The sequence below is a fragment of the Rhipicephalus sanguineus genome, chromosome 6 (genome assembly GCF_013339695.2).
Source record: "Rhipicephalus sanguineus isolate Rsan-2018 chromosome 6, BIME_Rsan_1.4, whole genome shotgun sequence".
NCBI lineage: Eukaryota > Metazoa > Arthropoda > Arachnida > Ixodida > Ixodidae > Rhipicephalus > Rhipicephalus sanguineus.
Window position 1 is genome coordinate 152,561,343 of NC_051181.1, and position 24,101 is coordinate 152,585,443.

The following is a 24,101-nucleotide window of genomic DNA, read 5'->3' on the forward strand; positions in this document are numbered from 1 at the left end:
GCGGCACGACGAGTGTCATCAGTGGCTAAGCTGTAGCTGCAGTTACAAATTTGAAACGTATCTGAGGGAGTCATTCGAAGCAGCGAATATCTACGAGTCACACGCAGTCAGATGCCACGTATTTGACAGATAGCGCATGCTCGTTCCTCGCAAGAGAGTTCTTATTTGTTCTGTTTGATTTTTTATGCGCCGGTCACAAATATAGATGTGCAAGCCACAGTGCTCGCGGTATGTGGATGCCACCAGAAGGTAGATACAGCAGGACTCTGAAGAATACGTCATGCAGTGAATGATCTCGTCGCTGGAGAAAGAGATAGCGGTTGCGAGTGTTCTATAGAGAAATTAGAGCATGGCATACTACGCGGAATCTTTTGACGACAATTCGCGCTTGATTGTAAGAGCAGCGACTGTCGCTCGGAGGAACGAGACGGTTGTTCGGGCAAAATATAAACAGCGCCTAACCTAGGTTCGAAATACTTTCACCCAGGCTCAAGATTTTCGACTGCGAGCTGTAGCTATTCCAGGAAAGTTGTACAAATTGCAACAATTCCACGTGGTCGGCGTCTCTGTCGAAATCTCTCTCTAAAAAACAAAAAAAAGGAGAAGAAAACACGAATCAATTCATGGCTTCTTGTCAGTGGACCGTTGATCCTTCTGGTGACAGCCACAAGCGGGTAGACTGCGTGGTGTAGAGCAACACATCGCTCGCAGGAACTCCATCATGACTCACACGCACGACCGTTTAGCCATCCACGCAGCCTCTCGCGCTCACAACACACAGGTCCGGGCACGCGACGTGCCAGTTTCCCAACCGAGTTGCATGAGTAACGCATCAGTTCTCCACGTCGAGTATGTCCGCAGGCTGGTGGTCGCTGTCGTCGTCATCGTCGTCTTCGATGATGTCGATGGCGCCCGAAGACGTCCCCGGCGCATTGCACGAGTTCTCCAGGTCCGGGTCCTCGGGTATGCCAAGGGTGTGCGTGAGCGCGTGCCTTCGCAGGTCGCAGTTCCGCCGGAACACCTTGCCGCACGCCGGGCAGTGGTAGGGCTTGATGTCGGTGTGCGTGAGCAGGTGCGTCTTCAGGTTCGAGCGCTGGTTGAAGCTGCGGCCGCACGTGGGGCACTTGTGCGGCGAGTCGTCCAGGTGCAGGATGCGGTGCACGGCCAGGGTGCGCGACTGGCAGAAACCCTTGCCGCACTCGCTGCACTTGAACGGCTTCTCCTTCGAGTGGATGTACCTGAGGGAAACGAGAAAAAAAAAAGTGTGCGGGGGATGGGTTACCGTCAGTGTTGGCAGTTACAGTGCTGATTGCTTAGAGTTGCACGTCATGACGCAGTACTGCTCCGCAACGAAAGTTCACTCACTCGCGTTGATTAGCAGTTAGCGAAAGAAATAAGCATCAGTGTACATAGAGCCAACGTTATACGACAAGGCAGACTTGCTTTCTTCAAAACCCCGACGACGACAGGTTCAAGCGCTGGCACTGTGATCTGAGACCGTTTGCCAGCTGTTGATTCCTATTTCCTGCGACCATTGCGCTTTTGAAACTCATTAGTGTTGTTTTCTTTTACTAAGTTTTCTTCCGCTTGTCTAATTTGAAGCGACACTGTCTACCATTATCTATAGGTTCGCCAGCCCGCGACGGGCATTTGCTTGTGACCGACCGAATGCATTGCCTGCCGTCGTACAGCGGCATACGCGAAAGATTTCGCCGCTTTAGTCGTGTTATCATGCACAAACGAAAAGAGAGGAGAAAATATCTTACCAGGACACACACACAAAATCGAAAGGTTGTTTTGGAGGAAGAGTGATGTACTCGTATCAGTATTAGCGCGATTGTATTTACACTCACATGTGTATACATATAGTTATAGGTAGAGCAAAGATTAATCGCGTCCCACGGGATATTCACCAGCGAAATCTTTGTATCCGTGTTGGAGTTTCGTTTCATTGCTACAGTTTTCGCTGTCTTGCGTTTTTGAAAAACGATTCATAGGGCACTTTTCTTTGAAATGGTTGCACATAGCATCTATTCAACTGCGTACATCTTTTGATACTGATGCCTAGATCAGAGGTAAGGCATCCGCGAAATGAGGACGTGAGTAAAATGTAAAATAAATAATAATAACAGCTCTGTTTAGTGCGCAATTGAGACGTGGCCGCAAGATTGCGCGTTCAAGTGCGCATCATAAAAAAATTTCGGTTTCTTAATTATCAGCTTTTTGGCTTTCGCATAAAGGGAAAGTAGGAAGAGAACATTTGCATTGACAGCGAAGTATATAGCAACCCCGCAACTTCAGTTTTGGCTCACGCTTAACAGCCATCGCACGATATATTGCGGCGTGGTTTCAACAAAGCACACTTACCGCTGCGTTTGCATATACATATTGTGTGTTCAGATAATTTTGTTCACCATGCACTCTTTGCCTGCGTGCTAACGCCGGCACAGTGAGGCCGTTTGGATACGCTGCAAACGCCAACGCAAAAAAAACATTTGTCTTTTGACTCTGCCGCGTAAAGCGATAGCGTAGCATATTTTGAAACATGTGTGCGGACTCCGGACAGGGGCAAAAAACGACCACGCACGTGCCTTCGGCTTTCGCGCTTGAAAAATGAAATTTAAACGAAAGGTTTCGCAAGGAGGGGATGGGGGGGGGGGAGGGGGGTACAGGCATACAAGCCTCTGTGGATGCAGCATTTTGTATAACTTATACACATAGATATGCACTGCCGTGCTGCGAAAAAGAGGCACGCCTCCACAAACGACTCCGATGATGGCTGGGGACGTACTTGTGCGCGAACTGCTGCGTGTATATACAAGAGTGCGCAGACAAGCAGTTTAGTTACACGCGTATGATATACACAGCGCCGCCCACAACGGCAGACGCCTCGTCAGGTTGTTTATAACTCGAGACGTGGAGAACGGCGCGGCGCTGTGGGCGCTTGTCTTGTCGTCGAAGCGTTTGCCATGTGGGGGATAATTGAAATTCAATCTGGCTCGCCTCGCTAATAACGTCTGCGCCCACGAAACCCGTGCGACGCGTCTTTCAGTGTCTCGAAGGAGGTTAACGATGATGTGCTGAATGGGCGTATTATGTATGCATATATAACGCCCGTTTTACGCGCTCGCGTGAAGTCTTCGTGTGTGTCCGCGCGCTTGCTTCAGCGCGGAAACCGACAGATTTGAGGTTGTCGCGACGGAGGGAGCAGCTGTCTGCACCCGAATCGTTCTTCTAAAGAATTCAGAACTGCATGGGTGTGCTCGCAAACGTGTCCATCTCCTATGTTCGATGCGCTGCAGATTCGAACCTCTGCCAGTTCGAGGTTCGAAAGTGCAGGTTTTCTAAACAACATACCGATAGCTCAGCGTTGGACCTTCGCTTTACGAATTTCGGGGGGGGGGGGCCGGGCCCGCCCCCCCCCCCCCCCGATATTCGTCCAGCCTTCTATATGCCTGGGCAACTTTTTTTTTCTTTTTGCCGTGGAAAGACTTTCTTTCGAACATTTAGGCTTTGCCCCCCCCCCCCCCCCGAAAAAAATCCTGGCTACGTGCCTGGCACGTATACCCATGCTTATGAACATCTGCCGCCAAACCGACTGTCCAAGTAATGCAGCTAGCTGTGGAAACAAAGTTGACTGCTCTCCATTAGAGTGAATCATTCGTTTGTATTTGCTTCGTTATGAACACTTGATCATCTACCTCGTCTGTCTTTGTCTGTCCTATTTTCTTTCTGTCGTTACGTGTGCGGTGACAAGTCACAAACATGCGGTTGAGGCTCACCTCTGCACCTTTACAGCAACTTTAAACCTCTCTTTCCTTCTCTCTCTCTACATTTATTACGTATTGATGTTGCGTTCCAGGTGCATTTGATGCAAATAGGGTTCATGCACAGCGTGAGTGCAGCCAAAATTATTTCATGTACCTAGACGTTGTAACACCGCTACCAGGCATGTTTCTCGGTCTGTTGAAACTGTTATTTTGCAGGGAGAGACAGCATTTTAGGCGATACAGGAAAGGAAGACAGGAGGCATGTTACGAAGAGGGGGCGCGCTTGCGCTGGGTAAAGTCGTACTGAACTACGATAACAAAGACGGACAGCTTGAGATCATTTACGAACACGAAAAATATCAGCAAAGCAGGTATATATGTTCGCAGCAGGTATGTAACGACCATGTTCAAGAATGAGCATGGTCATTAACTGAGTGATAAATAAAATTCAGCGTGCAATTATGCTGGTCATCCTCCCTGCGAATAACTAAGTCGTCCTATGAATCCAGTGCATGCAGCAATCATCATCACGAACCGGCGCGCGCTCGATCACCGCCCAAGCACCCTGTACAGATAGTTAAGAGAAGTTGAAACGTGCAGCTCCGGTGTTTATCTGTTTATCACTGGTTTAATCCCGACGGTTCGTTCAAGTCCCCCTCAATTACTGGTTACGTCTGTACAGAAATCGTAATCGGTGTTTGCCGCCCTTGTGTTCCCTTCTTAGTTTTTAGAGGACCAGTGTGGTAAGTAGTGGGATTTGTTCAATTTCTGTGGCACACACGCGCTATCGGAGTTTTACAGCATGCAAAAGAATGAGAAAGAGAAAAAAAGAGAGAAGGAAAGAAGACAGAAAAAGGTAGAAAGACAGAGAAACGAATAGACACAGAGACAAAAAGATCGCAGACTTAAAAAAAGATAAAAAAAGAGCAATCATAGCACGCAGATGACCCACCTGTGGTCCCTGAGGTGGTCCTGTCGGCGGAACGCCTTGTGGCAGATGTCGCACGTGTACGGCCTCTCGTCGGTGTGCGTCCGCTCGTGGATGAGCAGGTTGTAGGACTTCGTGAACCGGCGCTGGCAGAACTTGCAGATGAACTCCTTCTTGGGCCGCGACGAGCCGCCGCGACCTCGCACGGGCTTCCGCTCGAACAGCTCGCCCGCCAGAGGTCCGACGGCGCCCTGTAGCGAGTAGTAGGAAGGCAGCAACGGGAAGGCCGGCGGCGGCGGCCTGCCGGCCGACCCTGGCGGGCCCAGGAGACCGCGCTGCGTCGTCGCCGACGGGTGGTGCTGAGCAGGCATAGAGGGCGGCTGGTGCGGACTCAGCCGGGGAGCCGTCCGTTCGTGACCGTCGGCGGTGAGCGAGGAGCGGGTCGCGTCCGAGTCGCCGTCCCGCGAGGTGGCCGACTCCGCGAGTCGCGAGAAGTCGAACTTGCCGCGAGGTCGGGAGTGGTTGGCCTATCGAGGAGGTCGTCGTGCGCTGTTGGTAACGTGGGGAATTAGGAAAGTTCGTTAGTAACCGGCCCCGATTGTCCCAATCTCAAAAGCACGACAGCAGATTCCAGATCCACGCCACAATGAAAAACCACCTTGCTTAATACTGATCTAACTTGCCAGAAACGGCTAGCGGGCCGGACGGCGAGAGCCAACGGAAGATCAAGACTACATGGCCCGACCATCAGGAGACATCATTGAACATCACTGTACCAGTGAGATTTTCCCTCTATCTTAGAATACTTTTATTTAAAGAGAGTTCAGGAGAGAAGTGTGTGAAAGAGAGACACTGTCTTTAACGAACGTTGAGGGTATGCTTGTCCTGCCGAAGGTCTGGTACGATATTACGCCTTGGGTGTCCGGTGAATACCATGATATACGGAGTGATCAGACAAGCTCTTAAACTGCACATATATCGACGTGCATGAATACATTTAGACGTTTAAATTTTATTTAGACAGGGAAGAATATCTGATCACCCTGCGAATAACAATGGGCCAGCGAAAGAAAAGAACTAAATCTGGGCGGGTTGGTACATTCTGAAAGAATTAAAAGCATAGTCCTAAGGGAAAATGCTGTGAAAACATGGACACTGATAGCGCCCGTGTTGTTGCAATATAATCCCCTCACGTGAATACCTTATAAAGAACATCATGAATGGACGTATAACCGGTGCGTTTCGTAACCGTGCCAAACGGTCCAGAACGAACGCGATTTCGGAGAATGATGGGCAGGTGTGTGCTCAACAGTATATTGACTCGTAGCTCGAAACAGGATGGTAGGATGAGATGAAACAGGATGGATAGGCGCTTGTCATGTCGAAAACAGTAAGCGCACTAAGACAGACACAACGAAAACGAACACACAAACGCTCTCTGGGTTCGTTTTCGTTGTCTGTGTCTGAGTGCACTTATTGTCAGTAGTTCAGTGTGTGACATTACCAACTAGTTCGGAATCAGAGCATAGTTAAGCGGTTATCGTCGTCTTTTCTTTGTCCCACGACAAAGAGCACACCTAACCCGTGAGAGAACAACTACCCCATGAAAAATTTAAACAGCGTCGCGTATAGTGGTGCCTAGCCTGAAGGAAGTGCGGAGCTGGGCAGCCTGCCCTGTTTCTCTTTATTTTTCTCTTTCTTTCTTCCTCTATTTCTGTATCTTTTTTATCTTTCTCTCTGTTCTTTCTATCTCCTTTTTGTCGCTGTTTATTTCTATATCTTTCATTCTCTCTCGTATACCTATTTCTTTCTCTTTCTCGCTCTTTCTATATTTCTTTCTTTCTCTCTCTCTCTATTTCTCGCTTCCTCTTTCTTTCTATCTCTTCCTCTCGCTCTCTATTTCTTTCTGTCTTTCTTTGATTCTCTCTCTCTCTTGTTCATTCTTTTTTCTATCTCTTGTTTATGTATGTTTCTTTCTATATCTTTGTCTGTCTGGCTATTTCTTTCTCTGTCTTTCTTTTTCAGTCTTTCTTCCCTTACTTTATTTATCTCTTTCTTTTCTCTCTCTCTCTCTCTGTACTCGTTCTCTCGCACATCATAGTTATTGCATCCCACGCCGGACAAATAGGCGCACGTGTTTGGGAGCGAAGCAGAGGATGACGAATAGGAAGAAGAGGACGAAGAGAACGCATGTCGGTTCGTGATGATGATACAAAGGTTTCACAGCGCATACAACGAGGACGAGCAAAGAAGAGACACACACAGCGCTTCTTTGCTCGTCCTCGTTGTATGTGCTGTGAAACCTTTGGATCATGCTGCACCAACTAGCCCAACGCTCAACCTTAGTAAACTGATGATGATAGTTTTCTGTTCGCTCTGCAAGATCTAACGTTGGGATTAAAACAGCTACGCTGTCAAAACTGGCAGGTTTCCCAGGCGGCATCACGGTATACGGCGCCACGCTAAATTGGCTCTATTAATTTTGTTTCTCCACAACGCGCAGGCGTACCGTGCTCGTGGCCGAGGACGCGCCGCGCACGGTGGGCGCAGCGGGCGACAGCTGCGAGCTGGCGGCCTCCTTGTGCGCCGCGGCGCTGGCGCCGGCCAGGAAGAGTAGCGGGTAGGGCGCGAACGGCGCCATGGCGAAGCCGGGCAGCAGGGGCAGTGGGCCGCCCAGAGGGAACGGACCGCCGGCGCAGAAGGGCCCGCCTGCGGCGGCTGCGGCTGCAGCTGCAGCCGCTGCTGCGGCCGGGGCCATGGTTGAAGCGGAGTGGTGGTGGGTCGCGGTCTTTCGGAAGCCCAAGAGTGCCGCGGGCGACGGGGCCACGGCTCGCGACTTTGACGGAAGGCTCAGGTCGGCCGGCAGGCACTGCGGCTGCGCTTGAAGGGGACCACCGCTGCTGCTGTTGTTCGTCGAGTGGGCTACGTCTGCGCATATGAAAGAAGAGAGGTAGTTGCAGTTAGTTGGCTCTTATACGTTTATTAATAGTATTTTTATTAACCGAGAGCGTATTTTCATTATTCGTGACTTTCCTGAGTTTCGCTTAAAAAACAGCAGACCCATTAAATGCCGCAGTAATGTACGAAGATGGGCGAGTTGAGATCGATGCATACTTAAAATACCATCGCGAAAACGACGGAAACAAACAGAAAAAAGACATGAGTCCTGTGTTTTCTTTTTCTGTGTCTTTCCGTCGTTTTCGCGCTGGTGTTTAAACATCCATTAAATATGTGCGGGTCGTGTGTATGTCCCTCAACATTCACTCGCTAGTGAGAGTTCTTTTTTTAAATATAGCTTCTCTTTTGCACCGGTCAAATACAAACACAGTTAAAACATGAACACTACGATTAACGATGCCACGATAATATGATGCGATCAATCTACCCTGCGCTACATACTACGGATGAATAAGGTGAAATGGCGTGAGCACAATAAATGGGTGCTCATTATATTTAATATTTGTGTAGTAGAGATTGGCACCCAAGTGAAAGTTAGTCTCATTTCAGGTATTACGTGCTACAAGGGAATAACCACAAAATGCAGCGATTAGCTTTGCTCGTACGGTCATCTTCAGCGAGATCTATCTGGGTGCCACACCATAATGCATTTTGAACTGTCGTGGCTACCAGCGAACACCTCCCCAGGAGCACTAGTGAATTCAGCAGGGGCTATAACTTTGTACCTATACTATGATGTCCTCACATGCACACGTTTTCGCTGAAACAGTGTTGGAGCACTGACAAATTCAAAACTTTCCGATGCTCCTGTAAAGCTGGCTTCACTGTGGCATTTCATGCGCTGTGACGAAGACATCTCTGTCCGAATGTCAGCCGAAGTCGCCACGTTGATTTCACTACTAACGCCTTATATGTTTTTCTTGAAGTACGCACGTAAACACGAAGGATAACGTATTCGCAGTCTAGCTCGTACCATGGCGTCTGCCGTCTTGGTTTAGTTAGGTGCTGCGTCAGGCCTATTGATCGAGTATGTATCTGCAGGAAACGCGCTTCGTTCTCCTATGGATCTTGTAACTTTTGTGATCGTTCAGCGCTTGTCCCGTCTGTCTTTTTTTCTCCCTGCGTCTTCTCGAGTCATATGCACCGCTGTCACGGATAAGTACCAATCCATTCGATTCTCCACCGTTTAGCAGTCATAGCTCACATATCTCGTACGTTATACGCGAGATAAACTTATGCAGCAACACGCGGCCCAATATACCGTCATTGCGTGAAGGGATATGCCATAGAGGCGGCGGATTTAACCAAAGCCTTACCGCTGTAAGTTGATCACTACATTGGCCAGCTCTTGAAAACGATGGAGAGTCGGAAATTTCTTATTTTCGTGCGAAGTCTCCTTATCAGAAAGAAGGTGGCTGCTGTGTTCACTCCAGTATAAAGACTATTACACTTCGTAAATGCAGAGCACGGTAAACGAGGCCAGAGAGATAGAGAGAAATAGAGGAGAGAGGTCGCTGTATCCGCCTCTCGCTATCTTTCCTCCTCTCCCGCTTATTGTTCATCGTTCGCTGCACATGCGAAGCGAAGATGTGCTTATAGTCACCCAAACCGCTGCAGACGAGACCAATGGACGTCAGTAGGCCGATGAAGACAGGACAGTGTCCTATTAACTAACTTACAACACTGTCCCTTCCTCGGGAAGATGTCTCCCTGGTGCCCAGTCATGCTCCCGCTGTAGAGTTGTAGATGATAGCGCGATCTTTCGATTCTTCCCGGGAACCCGCGCACGGCATTTCCTCAATTAGTGCACAGTCTTACATCGGCAGCGAAGTCGCACGTACTGCAGAGTGCGACAGCAGGCAGTAACAAACGAACGAGCAGTGATAAAAAGAATAGTAATAAACATAAAACGCGGAAAAAACGTGCACGTCGCCTAAGCGGAGGAGTATGTGTGCAAATTAACTCCCTCGTAACATTCGCGCTCCCTGTTCGCGCTTTACCGCAGTTGCCTCGCTCGTAAAGATAAAAACGGGGGCGAGGGCTGCTCGTGGCTGACATTTACTGATTCCCCTCTTCAGCCTCTCCCTCCTTTTTTTTTTAACCGTTCATTTACCGTCCTCGATGAAGGGTATGTCGCGCGGGAGTCGAACACGTGTGTCGGCGTGGCCTCATTAGGGCTACAGTGTTCATTTGGCGTGTGTACCGCCGGCGACCGGGGCAGTAGAGAGACAAGTCACGATTTGTTTTTGCGCCGCGACTGAAAAAAAGGAGCAACTGTCGCGTACACGACGATGCTGCTGCTGCCTGCGCGACAACCGTTCGCAGCTGTGACCTCGCTTTCGTGTACACGCACCGTCGGTGGCACACGCGAGCGCACTGTGTTCGTGCTCGCGTATTTTTGTGCCTACGAATTCGTGTACCTCCCGGTATGTACACGTGCTCGTTTAAGTTGGCGTGCGAATATAGGTTCGTGTATTGCAGGTACGCTTGAAGCACAGAGTGAGGTACAGTAGCCGGCCTCTGCGCGCAGGTGCATGCCGTTTTTAAAGTCTCGAATTATAAGGGGAGAGGGGAAGGGGGCGGAATCTGTTGTCACTGTGGTCTATACTTATTTGTCCGTCTTTTCAACTTCCTGTACTGTACTTAGGCAGATCGTGGAAGTGACGTCAGCACGAAAATGTTGAAGCCTAGAAAGGATGTGCGCTGAATTATAGAGCACGTTGTCCGTGCACGGCCCAAAAATAGTTTAATCACAATGTGAGTTGTGACCGTGAGTATATACAGTAGAACGTATACACGCGCGGGGAAGTTAACATAGTTTTTATTACGCCAAGCGCCTGCCCCCTTTTAGTACGGCACGTGGGAGTAAAATAATTTCTATAACCGTGCCACAGCCACCTACATTATTATCTAGGCCGGAAGCTCGGTAAAAGAGAACAGAACGCGTCACACAGACTATACCGACGTGCTAATTATGCAAAAAGAGGAATAATGGGGTGGGTAGCTTTGCGATAGCATAATAATAATAATAATAATAATAATAATAATAATAATAATAATAATAATAATAATAATAATAATAATAATAATAATAATAATTATTATTATTATTATTATTATTATTATTATTATTATTATTATTATTATTATTATTATTATTATTATTATTATTTTATATACATCTTTAATAACTGATCGCCTCAACTCGGACAATTCTCACTTCTTGCCCACAAATGCAAGCGCCGATATGCGTCGTATATCTGGCTTCATCGATATTTGAGATTCTACAGCCGCGTCCACGTCTGAGCGCGCGAGCAGCCGGCCCCACTGTGCGTGGCGACACCTTGCGGCGGTTGCGGGCTCTGACGCGGTGTGCATATAGGAGCATGTGCAGCCTTATAAAGTCTGAAAAGTGCGCTTGTTTAACTGAAGATGCACGCGCCCTCAGGGCGCTTTCCAAAAGATCCAAAAGATCACGCGTTGCGGACTGATAACACGCACCTGACTCAGTCGCAACGTGTTATCGAGACGCTGGGAACACTTGATGCCTCTTCCTTCGTAACGAGTTCGTTCCTCTCGGAGTTGATGTCACGATTTCTTTGCCGCGGTGACGTTTATGCGTCACGTGACCGTGCGTAATTGTTTCTGACCGATCATCAATTCCGATCGCCGCTTTCTTTCCAACTAAAGTTACGCGCCAGTTCCGCCTCCGCCCTCGAGGAAGCGACAACGTATTACGTTTTACGCAAACCGGTCAAAACCATGTACCACCATTTTTTTTCTTTCTATACCACTAAACGCAGCTGTCACGGAAGTCAATATATACACGCATGTTTACGGACACGGCGCATATATTTTTCACCTGCCCTCGGGCTCATACTCTACTGCCTCAACAAGGAGCTGTGGACCCCGCGTCGGGAAATATTGATGGCCCGCCCCAAAACGTAACGATGTCCTCCCTTTCTCAAAACCCACGGAGTACAAGAGCGTGCAATCCTGCGGCGTGCATTCGGTGGCTGTCTCGTACGTTTGCCGAGCCTTTTCTTTTACGCGCTCTACCAGGGAGGGCTGGCAAACACATCAAAAACGTCGTGCTGACGTATATAAAAGCTCGTGCTATACGTTGTACCCCCGTGCATGCGCGGACGCCCCGGCCAAAGGCTTCGTCGTTCGCGGGGTCTTTTCAACGTTGGTGGCGGTCAGATCTCCGCTGCACGTGGCCTCCTATAGCTGCTTGAATGAAGCAAGGAGAGCTCACTCTGCGCGATTGCGTATATAGAAAAGAAAGAAAGAAAGAAAGAAAGAAAGAAAGAAAGAAAGAAAGAAAGAAAGAAAGAAAGAAAGAAAGAAAGAAAGAAAGAAAGAAAGAAAGAAAGAAAGAAAGAAAGAAAGAAAGAAAGAAAGAAAGAAAGAAAGAAAGAAAGAAAGAAAGAAAGAAAGAAAGAAAGAAGAGCACACGGCGGCGTGCATTCAGCAGGTTATCCTCTTTACTTGCCTAGCCGTCGTGGAGAAACAGAGCGTATAGGACGCACGGTTTTTAATGTATACCCAATAAACAACGCTGCTTCCGCAGCCCTGCGAGTCTGGTTGCTGACGGGGGCCCTCTTCAGACGGCGGGTGGAAACTACCGCAGAAGCACGTATTCTTCTCCCTTCTCTCTGCGTGGCCTCTTGTTCTCCGGCCTCTGGTGGCCGTTTTCGAAAGCGTAAATCAGTGAGCTTGCGCAGAGTTACGCGAGGCACGGGTGACCGCTGTGTTTACCGATTGGATTTGTAGCCCGGGCCGTTCTCGGCTCCTCCATCGGCCATGGGATTGAAGGGGCGCACCGCCCCGGTGGCCGGCGGATATGAACCAGCTATATACTTCACCCATCACTTGAGCGTGGTCGGCGCTGTGCATGTTGTGCTTGCAGCTTATCCGAAAATCGCCGCTGAAAACAAAAGAGGGACAAGACAAGGTAGAGACACATCTTGCCGCGAACACGGAGAGCGGGCCCCTAAACAACCTCTAAATATAGAAAAGACGAGCACCTTATTCCTTCATGTCGTTTCCAGTCTTTTCGGCCCAGTTAGTGACACCGGCCGTCTGTTCACGTGACGTCATGTGGAAATAAGCTCTCGATTGGTCCATATACGAGGGATATATCAGTTGTGAATTGTCTCCTACCCTGCTGTGGCATGCAGTCACACGGCCGTTCTGCAATGTCTCGCATTACTATCGTGAGCGATCAACTGATTTCACTTCGTTTCGTGCGTTTTCGACTGCTCAAGCCGAGATAACAGAGTGCAGCCGAAAAGCACGAAGTCCTGATAGGTTCAACGCTCAGCGCTGACGTTGTCCACGTGTTTTTTAAAGAAATAAGCGGCGATGGAAGAGATATCGCCTGTAGGAAGGGTAGTGAAGGCGAAAAAGTAACCACCATCTGGTATTTGAAATCGAAGCGGTTTAGGGGCATTTTAACGGAGGTGGCGGCGGGGAAGTGATGTTTGGTCCAGAGTGACGCTATCGGTGCCCGGCTGTGCGCGAGATGTCTTGAGATCGCTGAGACAATGGACTTTTGTTGTCTTCTTGTAGTAGCACTGTTTCACTGCCTTATGCGGAAAGGAATTATATACCGGCATCTCTGGTTTGAAGATTGAGCAGCCGTAGTCATGATCGAGAGATCACCAATTCTTATGCCACGGGATAGTAGATTGACCACACTATAGCTGAAGTGTCCACTTAAGCGAGACGTCTGGGGTGTCCTGAGAAAGCAGTGCACGAAGAGATAGCCGAGCCGACACCTTCAGTTCTCATTGAAGCCCACCCCTAAGAGGTTATGAGAAAATGAACTTGGAATGCTCATTGTGACCGTATTAAAATGTGCAACAACTTATCGAGCTAAATTCGCGGTCGTCATACACATGCGTGGGAGAGAGCTGGTCGTGACAGTTTCTGGTTCAAGATCGCTACAGAAGATTTCTCTGCAGCATTACGCAAGATATCGCGAGCATTCAAGCCGGGCTAAACACGTTACTGCATCCTTCACGGTGCTCTGAACAATAATACTATGTGTGACATGATAGCAGGGGCGTAGCCAGAAATTTTTTTCGGGGGGGGGGGGGGGGTTAAACCATACTTTAAGTATATTCGTGCGTGCGTTTGTGTGTGTGCGTGTATATATACGCAAGCAAAACTGAAAAATTTCGGGGGGGGTTTGAACCCCCCAACCCCCGCCCCCCTTGGCTACGCCCCTGCATGAATACGTCGACTCAATGAAAAGATACACAAGTTTTTATCAAAGACAGTATCATGAAATATAGTGTTACGTGCTACCCACCTAACCTTGCGTCGACCGTGCGTCAACATGGAACGATATCGTTGGCGAAGATGCATAACTCATGACTGCTGCATCAATCATGTGGTGCGTATAGCAACTGTACTTGCTAACTATGAATGCAACAACCGTACATATACACAGCTGGTATATGGGTTACTGAATATCAGCTTACCGAAAAATCAAAACTAGCTACTTCCAAATTCTTGTTGGTATTAATAGCTGTGACAATGCACCAGCGAAGATGGAGCATGAACTACGCGCTCAGTACACACGGTAGCCCCCACCCCTGCGATAGCCAGCAGGCTCTGCATCGCCTTCCTCGCACAACTCAAAGAAAGCGTATCGCTGCCTGTACAGAGGCGCCTGTGGATCCTCGACCTGACGCCGCCGTCGGCGCCTCGCCCTGCGCACAGGGGCGTGTCATTGCATAGACACACGCGTCCACTCCACTTCACGTGCGCACACTCAGGAGATATAAGTGCATGGGAAGGCGCTTGATGCAGCGCATTACAAGTCGCGAAAGCAGCGCGCACGCTGAAAAGAAGAGTCAAGGCTAACAGCGAGCGGCGGGCGCCCGGCCGTCTGCATGGAAGCCCAGCCCACGGCACTCGACCTGTCAAGGAGGGCGCACCGACGCTGCTGTCAGCGGAGTCATCGCAAAGCTTCAGCAGCGGCGGCAGCCAGGGGCGATGACGTTCGCGCGTCCGTCGGCTTCTTTCGACGGCGGCGCGCACCCCCGCACCACCACCGACGACCACGACGGCGACGTCTACAGCGTGGAGAATCCGCTCAACAAACTTTCTCGGTCCTGGTCGTCATCTCTCTCGCCATGATGCAGAACAGAGAGTGCGCGGTGCTACGAGCACACTCTTGGTAGAGATCTTGCCGCCACCGCGGGGCCCGGAGGGCCGAAGGCAAATTAGCGCCTCCGAGCGTGTCGAGAGACCCGAGAGGGGATTAAAAAGTGAGCGAGCGAACCGGCAGACCTGATGAAAGCAAACCCAGATGGCCCGTGTCTGAGGGCGCGTGAGTCGTGCGTGCGTACCGCCGCAGTGGAGAGAAACTGCCCAGATTTAGACGGGGCTTTCCGCAAGCGTGTCCCTCAGGTCCCGGCGAGAAGAGGGGCTCGTGTGTGCTCGCGTGTGAGTCTTCCAGACACCTTGCCTTTTATTTCTGTTCGCGCGTCTCTCTCGGTGCGTCAGCTTGGAGCCCGTGTAAACGCGGTTGTAATCTCGCTCCTGCTCCCCGCCCCACCTGGACAAGTGCGCGCGAGCGAGACCGGAGCTAATCCACCACTCGAGTACGGGTAGTCGACAAAAGGAACGGCGAGTGTCCACTAGCTAGCCGCTCAGCGTGGAACGCGTTTCTTTTGTGTGACGACGCAGAGTGCATGGCGAAGAGTCGCCAAGCTCTTCACTGTTTTCGTTCGATTCGTATACTGCTTTCGTGATGAAATTTCGTGCAACGCTCACGGGTAGGACAAAGGACGGAAGAAGCAACTAGAACAGGCGCTGACTCTCAGCTGAAGTTTATTTTGAAAGGAAAAGAAAGAAGGAAGAAGGAAAAGCAGGCCATAATCACTAACACGTGGAGCCGCAAGATTAGCGCACTCTTCACTAAAAAAACACGATGGAGGCATGACACCTTAAAGTTTTTGTATCCATGTTGCGCACATCGGCAACATTGAACTCTGAACCTCCGAATGACAAATTATCAAAACAAGACAAACCGATGACCATAGTGCTTAAGTCATTGTTAGACACACTTCGCGTGTTCTTCGGCAAGCTGATATCGCTGTACACTCAATCCGTACAAGAGGTGTTGCATTTTCTATTCCAGTATACTTGCAAGCCTTCAATAGGTACCATGACTCGACTAGTACTGTCATTTGTAACGAGATGAAACGCGTGTAGATATCTACAGTGTAACCTGATACGCCTGAGATGCTGCGTCCAGTACTATCCAGTGGTCAAGATACGAACGTGCATGGAACGCAGCAGTGTAGTTTAAGCTCACGTGTACCCTTCTGTTCCCTTCTTTCTTTGTCCCTATATTTTCATTCCTTAATCCCCTTCCCCCAGCGTAGGATAGTAAACCGGACGAGTGTCTGGTTGACCTTCCTGCCTTTCCCTCCTCCTCCTCCTCCTCCTCCTTTATCAATGTTGTTTGCTGTGGGGCTCATTCAGTCTCAAGATGTCTTAGATTGAACCAGGAAGGATAGGACTTAAAGGGACACTAAAGGCAAATAACAATTTATGTCAGAGTGAAAGCCCAATGTATGACAACTTCTAAAACGGCAATATTATCAACAGCAGTGCCCTACTTACCGAGAAATTAAGCTAAATGTATCACATGATGAGCGCCACGAGTGGGACATTTTCGAAGTGATCCCGATGACGTAGGGAAGTCGGCCTACAATAAATCACTAGTAATCGAACTAGCAGCAGTAAAAAAAGAACATTCCGAGCATCAAAAGACGTAATAAAATGCTGTTTGTTCGTTTCCGCTTGATTCATGGAAAACAAAACCTCCGTGGCGTTGCCATGGGGAACGGCGCGCGTGGTTCAAAGGTTCCGTTTTCGCCGAACTGTGCCTCGCCCGTCTCAGTGGTAGTTTCGGGATCGCGTACTGCCGTGCGTGTTTTGCGCGCTCGTGAAAGTCGCTCTAACAGAAAGTTCGACAAAATGCCGCATGCGTGTGATATTGCCGGATGCCCGAATGGTGCACAACGCCAGTGCTGCAGCAAGGAAACCGGTGTGTCTTTTCAGTGGGTGCCGCGGAACGAACCCTTACGCTCGAAGTGGCTTAGTGTCATGCCATTGCGCCAGTGTGCTAAACAGTCTGCGTGTGTGCTCGCTGCACTTTCGTACTGAGGATTACGAGACCAACCGCAACTTGGTGACGGCTTTCAATGTGCCCATCCGAGCAAGTCTCTGCCGCAGCGCCGTTGTTGCTACTGTGGGTCCCGCTACTTCCGCTCGGCTGCTACTAGTGTCGGCGGCCGCGCAGTAAAAGCGGGCAACGTTGGGCACGGCAGCAGTGACGTATGAGGGTCGTATTTTCAGGCGGGCGATTTGAAGCGCGCTAACGCGATGCGGACCACTAAAAACGTGATTTTATTTCAAAATAAGCACTTCCTTGGCAGAAAAGCAGCGCTACGAGGTTTCTGGACCGCTATTTCAGCAATCAACGTCGACTTAATATTTGCCTTTAGTGTCCCTTTAATGCGGTGGCACTGAAGTCTGCCAAAATTTCATCTTCAGTCCACAGCATCTTCTATGCAACAAAAGATGAGTTCGCTTTAAAATCAAACACGAGGAGCTCTAAGTAAACCTAAATACTGGAATTCGAGCACGTGCCGCACATGCACGCTGTGCAGTGTGTGATCCATTGAGGACGCGGAAAAAAAAACACACACAATAAAGGTCACAAGAGGCTGCGCTGCGCGCACTACAACAAACAATGAAACGCGTGTACGCACAGTGCCATTTCATCATCATTATATGCATTAAAGTGGATCGCATGAATCAGGACAGCACGTGGAGTCGGTACGCACAGTGCCCTCGTGGCCTTTAACCAAGTTTAGCCTTTTCCGCCATGTTGTTTCCGGTGACCGTGGACAGAACGGGTTGTTGCTTTTGTTTTAAGAAATGTACGAAAATAGGAGTATGAAATAGGAACATAGGCCATACATTAGTGTCGGCTATTTCGAGGTACAGTGGAGAAAGTTCAACCTTGACATTTGCTCATCCAAGCGCACCCGTGTACCTGCAGTGAGGCATATAATGTATTGTACACCTCACTGGTACACTATATTATATGCCTCGTATATTTATAAGCCTCGGAACAGTGACAAAAGAAAACAAGAATGAGCTAAACTAGGGCACATCCCGTATAAACCATGGGAGATTATCTTTTTCTCTATTAGACTGAGCAGACTGATACATTAATTACGTTTGCTCTTTCGGTGTTCAAGTTTTGCGCCGCAGGTATGCAGTGAGAATCGTGCGCAAATACATTGTATCAAAGCGTCACATGAGTGGTGTTCCTGAAATCTCCTGCTTATTAGAAATAGAAAACTCTGGGCAAATTGACAACCGCCCATTTCTTTTTACGTATACTAAAACAACCATGCATGAAGGTCTTTTGCTTCCTCCGATGAATAAATCATCAATGCCGAGAAGCGTTAATGTCAGTCTTATTTGAGGAAAAGTGAGGAAGTCGCGGTCCGCTGATAGAGGCTTGCCTCTAACCTGCACGTACACCCTATATACTGTGGTTAAAGCTTATAGGAAGGGAAATGCGCAGGGGAAAACGAGAAGTGGCGATGAATCCGTACAATGAGCTAAATCACTACTACCTGCGCCCCTGAAAACGCAGCAGTTAATAAAGCCACTCTGTGCACATCCTATAGAATGTGGCAACACTCGAGCACGACTCTGTGTAGAAAAATATACGGTTAAGCGCAAAACATCAAAATAAGGAGAAGAAGGGATAAGGGGAGCGCGAGTGGTCCCCAAACCAGCGTGAGCTGACCAAGCCAGCCACAAGAACTATTCGGTGTCTATAGAGTTGATTAAATAGTTTTTCCGGGTGTTTGAGGTGGAGATGGGTGAGGGCGGCTCCCACGCTCAAAATACACTGCCGGTGCCTCTGTTGAGGAACTAATTCTGCAGTTATAGACGTAGACAGCACCATTTTATGCATACGTGAGGAACTGGTATGAAGCGCATACATACGACTGGACCCAACACTGAAAGCTATGTTTGTTTTTTGTTTCCGTATTGAAGTACGGAGGGAAAGCAGTCTTATGCGGGACGTAAAGGCATTGTCTTCGTCCTGACGAGGACTTCTCATCACTTCGAGCTACGTTTATTTTGAAGTGTAAGGCGCGACGACGACAATGGATAGAGAGATATACATGCATACACACGGGGCGCCACTTCCAACAATGTTTATTCAGATAGACAGTGCAATCCGAAATTTCGTACCTGCTAAGTTTGTTTGAAGCCACGATAAATAGGTGAGATTAATCACTGAAGCTAAGAGTTTCATCGAAGCAGGCGATAAGTGTTTTAGCGTGTCATCAATTTCATTATCACCAAAAGAGTCCTGCTTGAATGCGACTGCGCATTGATGATCTGTGACAGCGCGTTGTGTATATATACTGCGGGCTTTTCTCAATAAACATTGTTGGAAGTGGCGCTCCGCGTGTGTGTGTATGCATCTCCCTCTGCCCGTTGTCGTACCTTACACTTCCAATATATGCTGGACTAACACGCCCAGTCAGCAATCTTTACTTCGAGCTACGAGTGATCGCGCTCATGTTTTCTATCGTACGCGCCTTCAAACGTTGTGAAACCTTGCCGATCATCCAAATCTGTACAAATCTACATCACTCTTCCGAAGTAAAGGTAAACGGAAAGGCTTGGTGTCGAATTAACGTGTCGTATAAGGACTCGTCTTACTTACCGAGGTGGCAACGGAGTCCATGTTTATGCATCGGCATGGACGGCAGTCACGCCAAAGGGAAGCGCTCACAGACTGCGGCCGGCGCCTGTGATGTCCGCGCGCGTGCAGCGGTTCACAAACTCCGGGGGACATCATTTAGAAAAAGAAAATATAGTAAACAAGTGAAAAAGGGAGCGATCGGTGAAGCGAAGCGAGACGACGTCCGACAAACAGACCGTGTTGAACCAAAGTCTAAAAAAGTAAGAATAATAAATGGAGCAAGTGAAAATGAACGTTCGCAGGCGCGCGCAGAAGAATAAGAGGAGGATCATGCCGGCACGAGCTTGTGCCCCGCGCTGTGCGGCGTGTGTCCCAAAAACTGCATGGCGGCGGTCGGCTTCTCCGCTCCGCTGGCAAAGGGAAAAGCCGCCGCGCCCTGGCTGCTTCGGGAGGCCCGCTCGTGCCCGCTTTGAATGCGAGCATGCGGGGCATTGAAAAGTGAACGGCGTCGGCGTCGTTTCTTCTTCATCTTCTTACTCCTTTCTTATTTTACCCCATCCCTTGTCCGCCCTCCATTTTTTTTCTTCTTCTTCCGTTACTGCGGTTAGACAGCGTTTCAGTCGTGGTTTCGGGCCGGTTATGTCACTTTTCCACTCACTCTCTCTCTCTCTTTCTCTTTCCCCGCTCCTTTACTGGCTTCGTTTGGCTCCTTTCTCGGCTCGCGGCGGCACGTCCTGCGGTAATTATCCGGGAGCCGATGAATGGCCGTCCATGCACCTGTGCGGTAGCCACCAAAAGGAAGAGCTAGGCCTCGCTTCGCATCACATTTTTACGATACATCCTCCGTTTCTCGCTGCTTGCTGTAGCGTTGCAGCCGCCGCCGGTGGGTGAAGGCATGCATATAGAGATGGTGCGACAACCGTTGGGGCATAAGGCGAGCGAGTTCTGTGCGGCAAGACCTGTAGGGATGAAGGAAGGGAATTTTGAGGGCTCGTTTTTCTTTTTTTGTTTTGTTTGACACAACCTTAATGAAAACCAGCAGATAATGAAGCCAAGGGAGGTATAGGGGACGTTATTTGTACTGTTTCAAGCGTATAGTAGTAATTGTGCTATAGGTGTGAAGAAAGTAAAGTGGTAAACTTGCCGCCCGCAGGAACCGAACCTGCAACCCTCGGATACCTTCCTTGGCTTCATTATCTGCCGGTTTTCATCAAAACCTGTAGGGCTCACTCGAGCAGGTCCATTTTGTTTGAGAAGTGCTGCGGCGTTGTATGCGTGTGTGCGTGATAGACGAGTGACCCTCGTATTCTAGAACGTCCCTTCACTCAACGCTCCACCTTGACTTGAGAAAGTCGATGGGAGCGCCGTTTCTAGGCGGAACAAATCACTGCATATCAGCGATTATCTGCAGCGATTCTTGAGAAGCGCGGCGTCATTTTCGGTCGAACAGCGGCGCTGTGCTCGACTTGTTCAAGTGAAGGACGAAGTTCGAGTCGAGGAGCGTTTGTGAATACGGGGGTGAGACTGATTGCGCGATGCGGCCCATTTGTCGATTCTTTAACTCCTTCCTTCTTGCGCTGTTGAGTAGAATTCAGTACTTCGGCGATAAAGCGCTGCTGGCTCTTATGCAGCGTATATATAGACTTGCCAGCATAGTCGAAGTTTGTTACAAACAGTGGTCTCCTCAATCGCATATGACTCGCATTTCAACGGCAATTAGACCGCGGATTGTGCGCATCTTTACACAGTACGGGCGTGTCACAATCAACGCCAAACGTCGGAAATACGCCTCACGTGGTCGCAGATTCAGCCCGCACGTGCAGGTATACCATATCTATACTGCACGTCGGATCTGTCGCAACGACTTGTCTCCTCGCGTGCATGCGTCCTCGTATAGAGGGTAGATTCATCTTGCGTTCAGTCCACGTCACTTTAGACGGGAAGCCAAGACTGAATCGGAGGCCCTCCATTCCTTCTTGCGTACACCATGGTGCCGTTTTTGCGCTTTTCATTTCCCTCTGGTCCTCTCGTGCTCCCCTTTCGCGTGAGGAAAAAAAAATAAAATAAAAGAGAAACGACAAAGTAAGAAACGAAAAATGTCGCCGCCCGGCGGTCGCATTCAACCACACACGTGGCCGCGACTCACGTCTTGTTTGTGCCGCAGCATCTTATATACTATATAGCTCGTTTCCGTGTCTCTATCGCAGACAAGACAGGTCCGGTGCCGCAAAGGCATCCTTCAAGCTTTGGCTGCGTGCCGCTCTTCCTCGTGAACGTGTGACAAGCCGCCCCACCCCATTGCCGCCGCACGGTTTCGCGCAGCTCCGTGATAGTGTGGGACTTTCTGTCTTTATTTATTGACTTTATTCAGTCGAAACCCGAGTGGGAGCGCTGCTCTCGCGATGTACACGCGCCTACTCGCAAATGTGAGAGGCACGATACGCTTTTTGTGTGCACCGACAAGCCGCCCGTCCTGCAGCGATCCCTTTCGCCGTGTTTATTTTTCGTTTATTTTTATTTGCCTTGCGTGACGATTGAAGCAAACTCACACGTTCGTGATTGTGTTGCGCCTGATGGTATACACGCTACGCGTGACGGCGTGATACTGAGCGCAATAGAATCATTAACGTCCTCTAACTAGCCCCGTCCGTTGCTTTACTATATGGTCTCGACCACACGTTAAGTACGTAGGACATGTCGTCGGTGCATTGTTCGGAGTACGTCGTTTGTCGCGTAGTGTGTCAATGAAAGAGCAGCTGATGAGTCGGAAACAGTGATATCGTCCAGACTGCACGCGTTCTGTATTCGCTCAACGAGAGAATAATGAGGGGCACTTAACTCCATAAAACGCTAATGTCTCGCGGAAAAATCGTCCAATTAATTCCAAATTCCGAGACATTGTGGTTTCAGGTTGCCAGGAATATATACGCCCCTTAGGTGGAGCCTTACAGGCAGACCCCCCCCCCCTCTTTATTTATTCCCAAGATAACTATAGGTATTATATATTACCCCAGTCCTTCCCCAGATAACATGACATATACACCCAGCCCACCCCTTTCAAAAACCAATGACTCAGGGTAGACGCCTGCACATTGCTAGTGTTTATTCATGATTACCTTGCGGTGATGTCACCGAAACTTTTAGCCTATAAAGTATCCGCATTCATTTTACTGTTCGAAACTAGCCCGTACAAGCCTTCTAAGGACTGTACATGTAAGTATTCCTCCCTCTTATTTCACACTACAAAACATAACTATAGAGCACCTGTCTGCCGTACAGATTGAATACTTCCAGCACGCTCTCCAGAAAGCTTCCCGAATTCTTCGGACCGCTGGGCGCGACTACTGTGAACACCATAACGTCAAACGAAAGCACTTCAATGAGCCGCATCTATTTGTGTTTCGGTGTTATAGTCCACTGAAACCACCTCCCTTTGCAGAGCGAATTGTAGCTTAGTGTCACGGCAATTATTGGGACTTTGTGTCACGTGCATACTTATTTACGACACGAGGGCTATTTTCCTTTCTCAGCAAATGTCGAGGCAAAAATATGGAAACTCGTTGCACTTATCTGTGCTTCCTTCCAGTGAGCAGTGCACACACGTTAAGTGAAGCGAGTGTCAGTCAAGGTCTTCACACTTCATCAACGGAAGTTGAGAACACGGCGTTCGCTGCTTTATCTGAACATTTTCCACGGGCAGTTATAGCATTCTTAGAGTGCGCTGAAAGCATGCGCTGACCACGCATATAAAGGACAACTCCGGTCACCAGAAATGCTTCCTCAACCGTAAATTACATCACGTCACAGGTTATAAAAGAACATCCAAACCGGATGGCTTATCGGTACGCTGTAGCAGATAACGTAGAAGCCGATGACTTGCAGTACGCATGCGCGGTTTCGGTCCAGCCTTGAGACACGCAACGCGCTCCAGATAAGTCGCACCGGGGTTCCCCGCATTCTGCGAAAAAATTCGCGGGAAGACACGACAAGTAGATGCGAAAGGCCAGTTCCGGAATCCTGCAAGCAGCATACATTCCGCAGGAACGGCGCACACCGATGGCTCCGCGTACGCTTGCACATAAGCCTGCCTGCGTGCCTGTTGTGCCAGAGAAAATTCAGTCGCCCCGCCGCGTCGGTCAGTGGGTTCCGTTTGCCGCAAGGGAGAGGCCCGCTGCGCTATTTTTCAAGGCCAGAATTGAGCCACTAATGACAGTCTATTACTTAGTTGGACCGATTTTCCGGCAGCGTGCTCTCTCCTTCTTAGCCGGCCAGTGTCTGCGAGCGTCTCCACCACCTTGGGTAAGTTCATACGGGTATTCTTAATACATGCCCGACCCATCTTGCAGTGTTAGCATGCGCGCTCGCGCATGCGCTGTTGCGATCGTATGCGCCGCTGCCCCTGCTGTCCTTGCGCGCAGGCATGCTTTAACGGCATACCTCCTGTGGCTCGCAGCATCCAGGAGATCTGTACGAGAGATTTCTCTCCTCTTCACGCGTACAGCCGTCGTGTTCTGCTGCTTCCTTCATTCCTTCTCTATCTCGCACTTTTGACGCCCGCAGTCGCCCACTTATTATTTTTTTTTTAACCTTACCAGCGCGTCTTCTTTTCTGGAGAGAGGGAGAGAACGCGATGCAGGGCGAGAGAAGGCGAGGGTGTCGGCCGCAGCAGGCCGTG

The 24,101-nt window shown here is 49.4% G+C and overlaps 1 protein-coding gene across 1 annotated transcript in view; it reads right to left on the reverse strand.

Moving 5' to 3' along the window:
• Window positions 1-633: 633 nt before the first annotated feature.
• The window catches only part of LOC119396813 (protein krueppel-like), a 185,065-nt gene continuing 161,597 nt past the window's right edge, over window positions 634-24,101 (reverse strand). The window contains exons 3-5 of the mRNA XM_049416636.1: window positions 7,196-7,626; window positions 4,723-5,225; window positions 634-1,238 (exon numbers count right to left, since the gene is read on the reverse strand). Coding sequence (XP_049272593.1) covers window positions 833-1,238; window positions 4,723-5,225; window positions 7,196-7,626 — 1,340 coding nt within the window. The 3' untranslated portion in view covers window positions 634-832. The remainder of the gene's footprint in view (window positions 1,239-4,722; window positions 5,226-7,195; window positions 7,627-24,101) is intronic.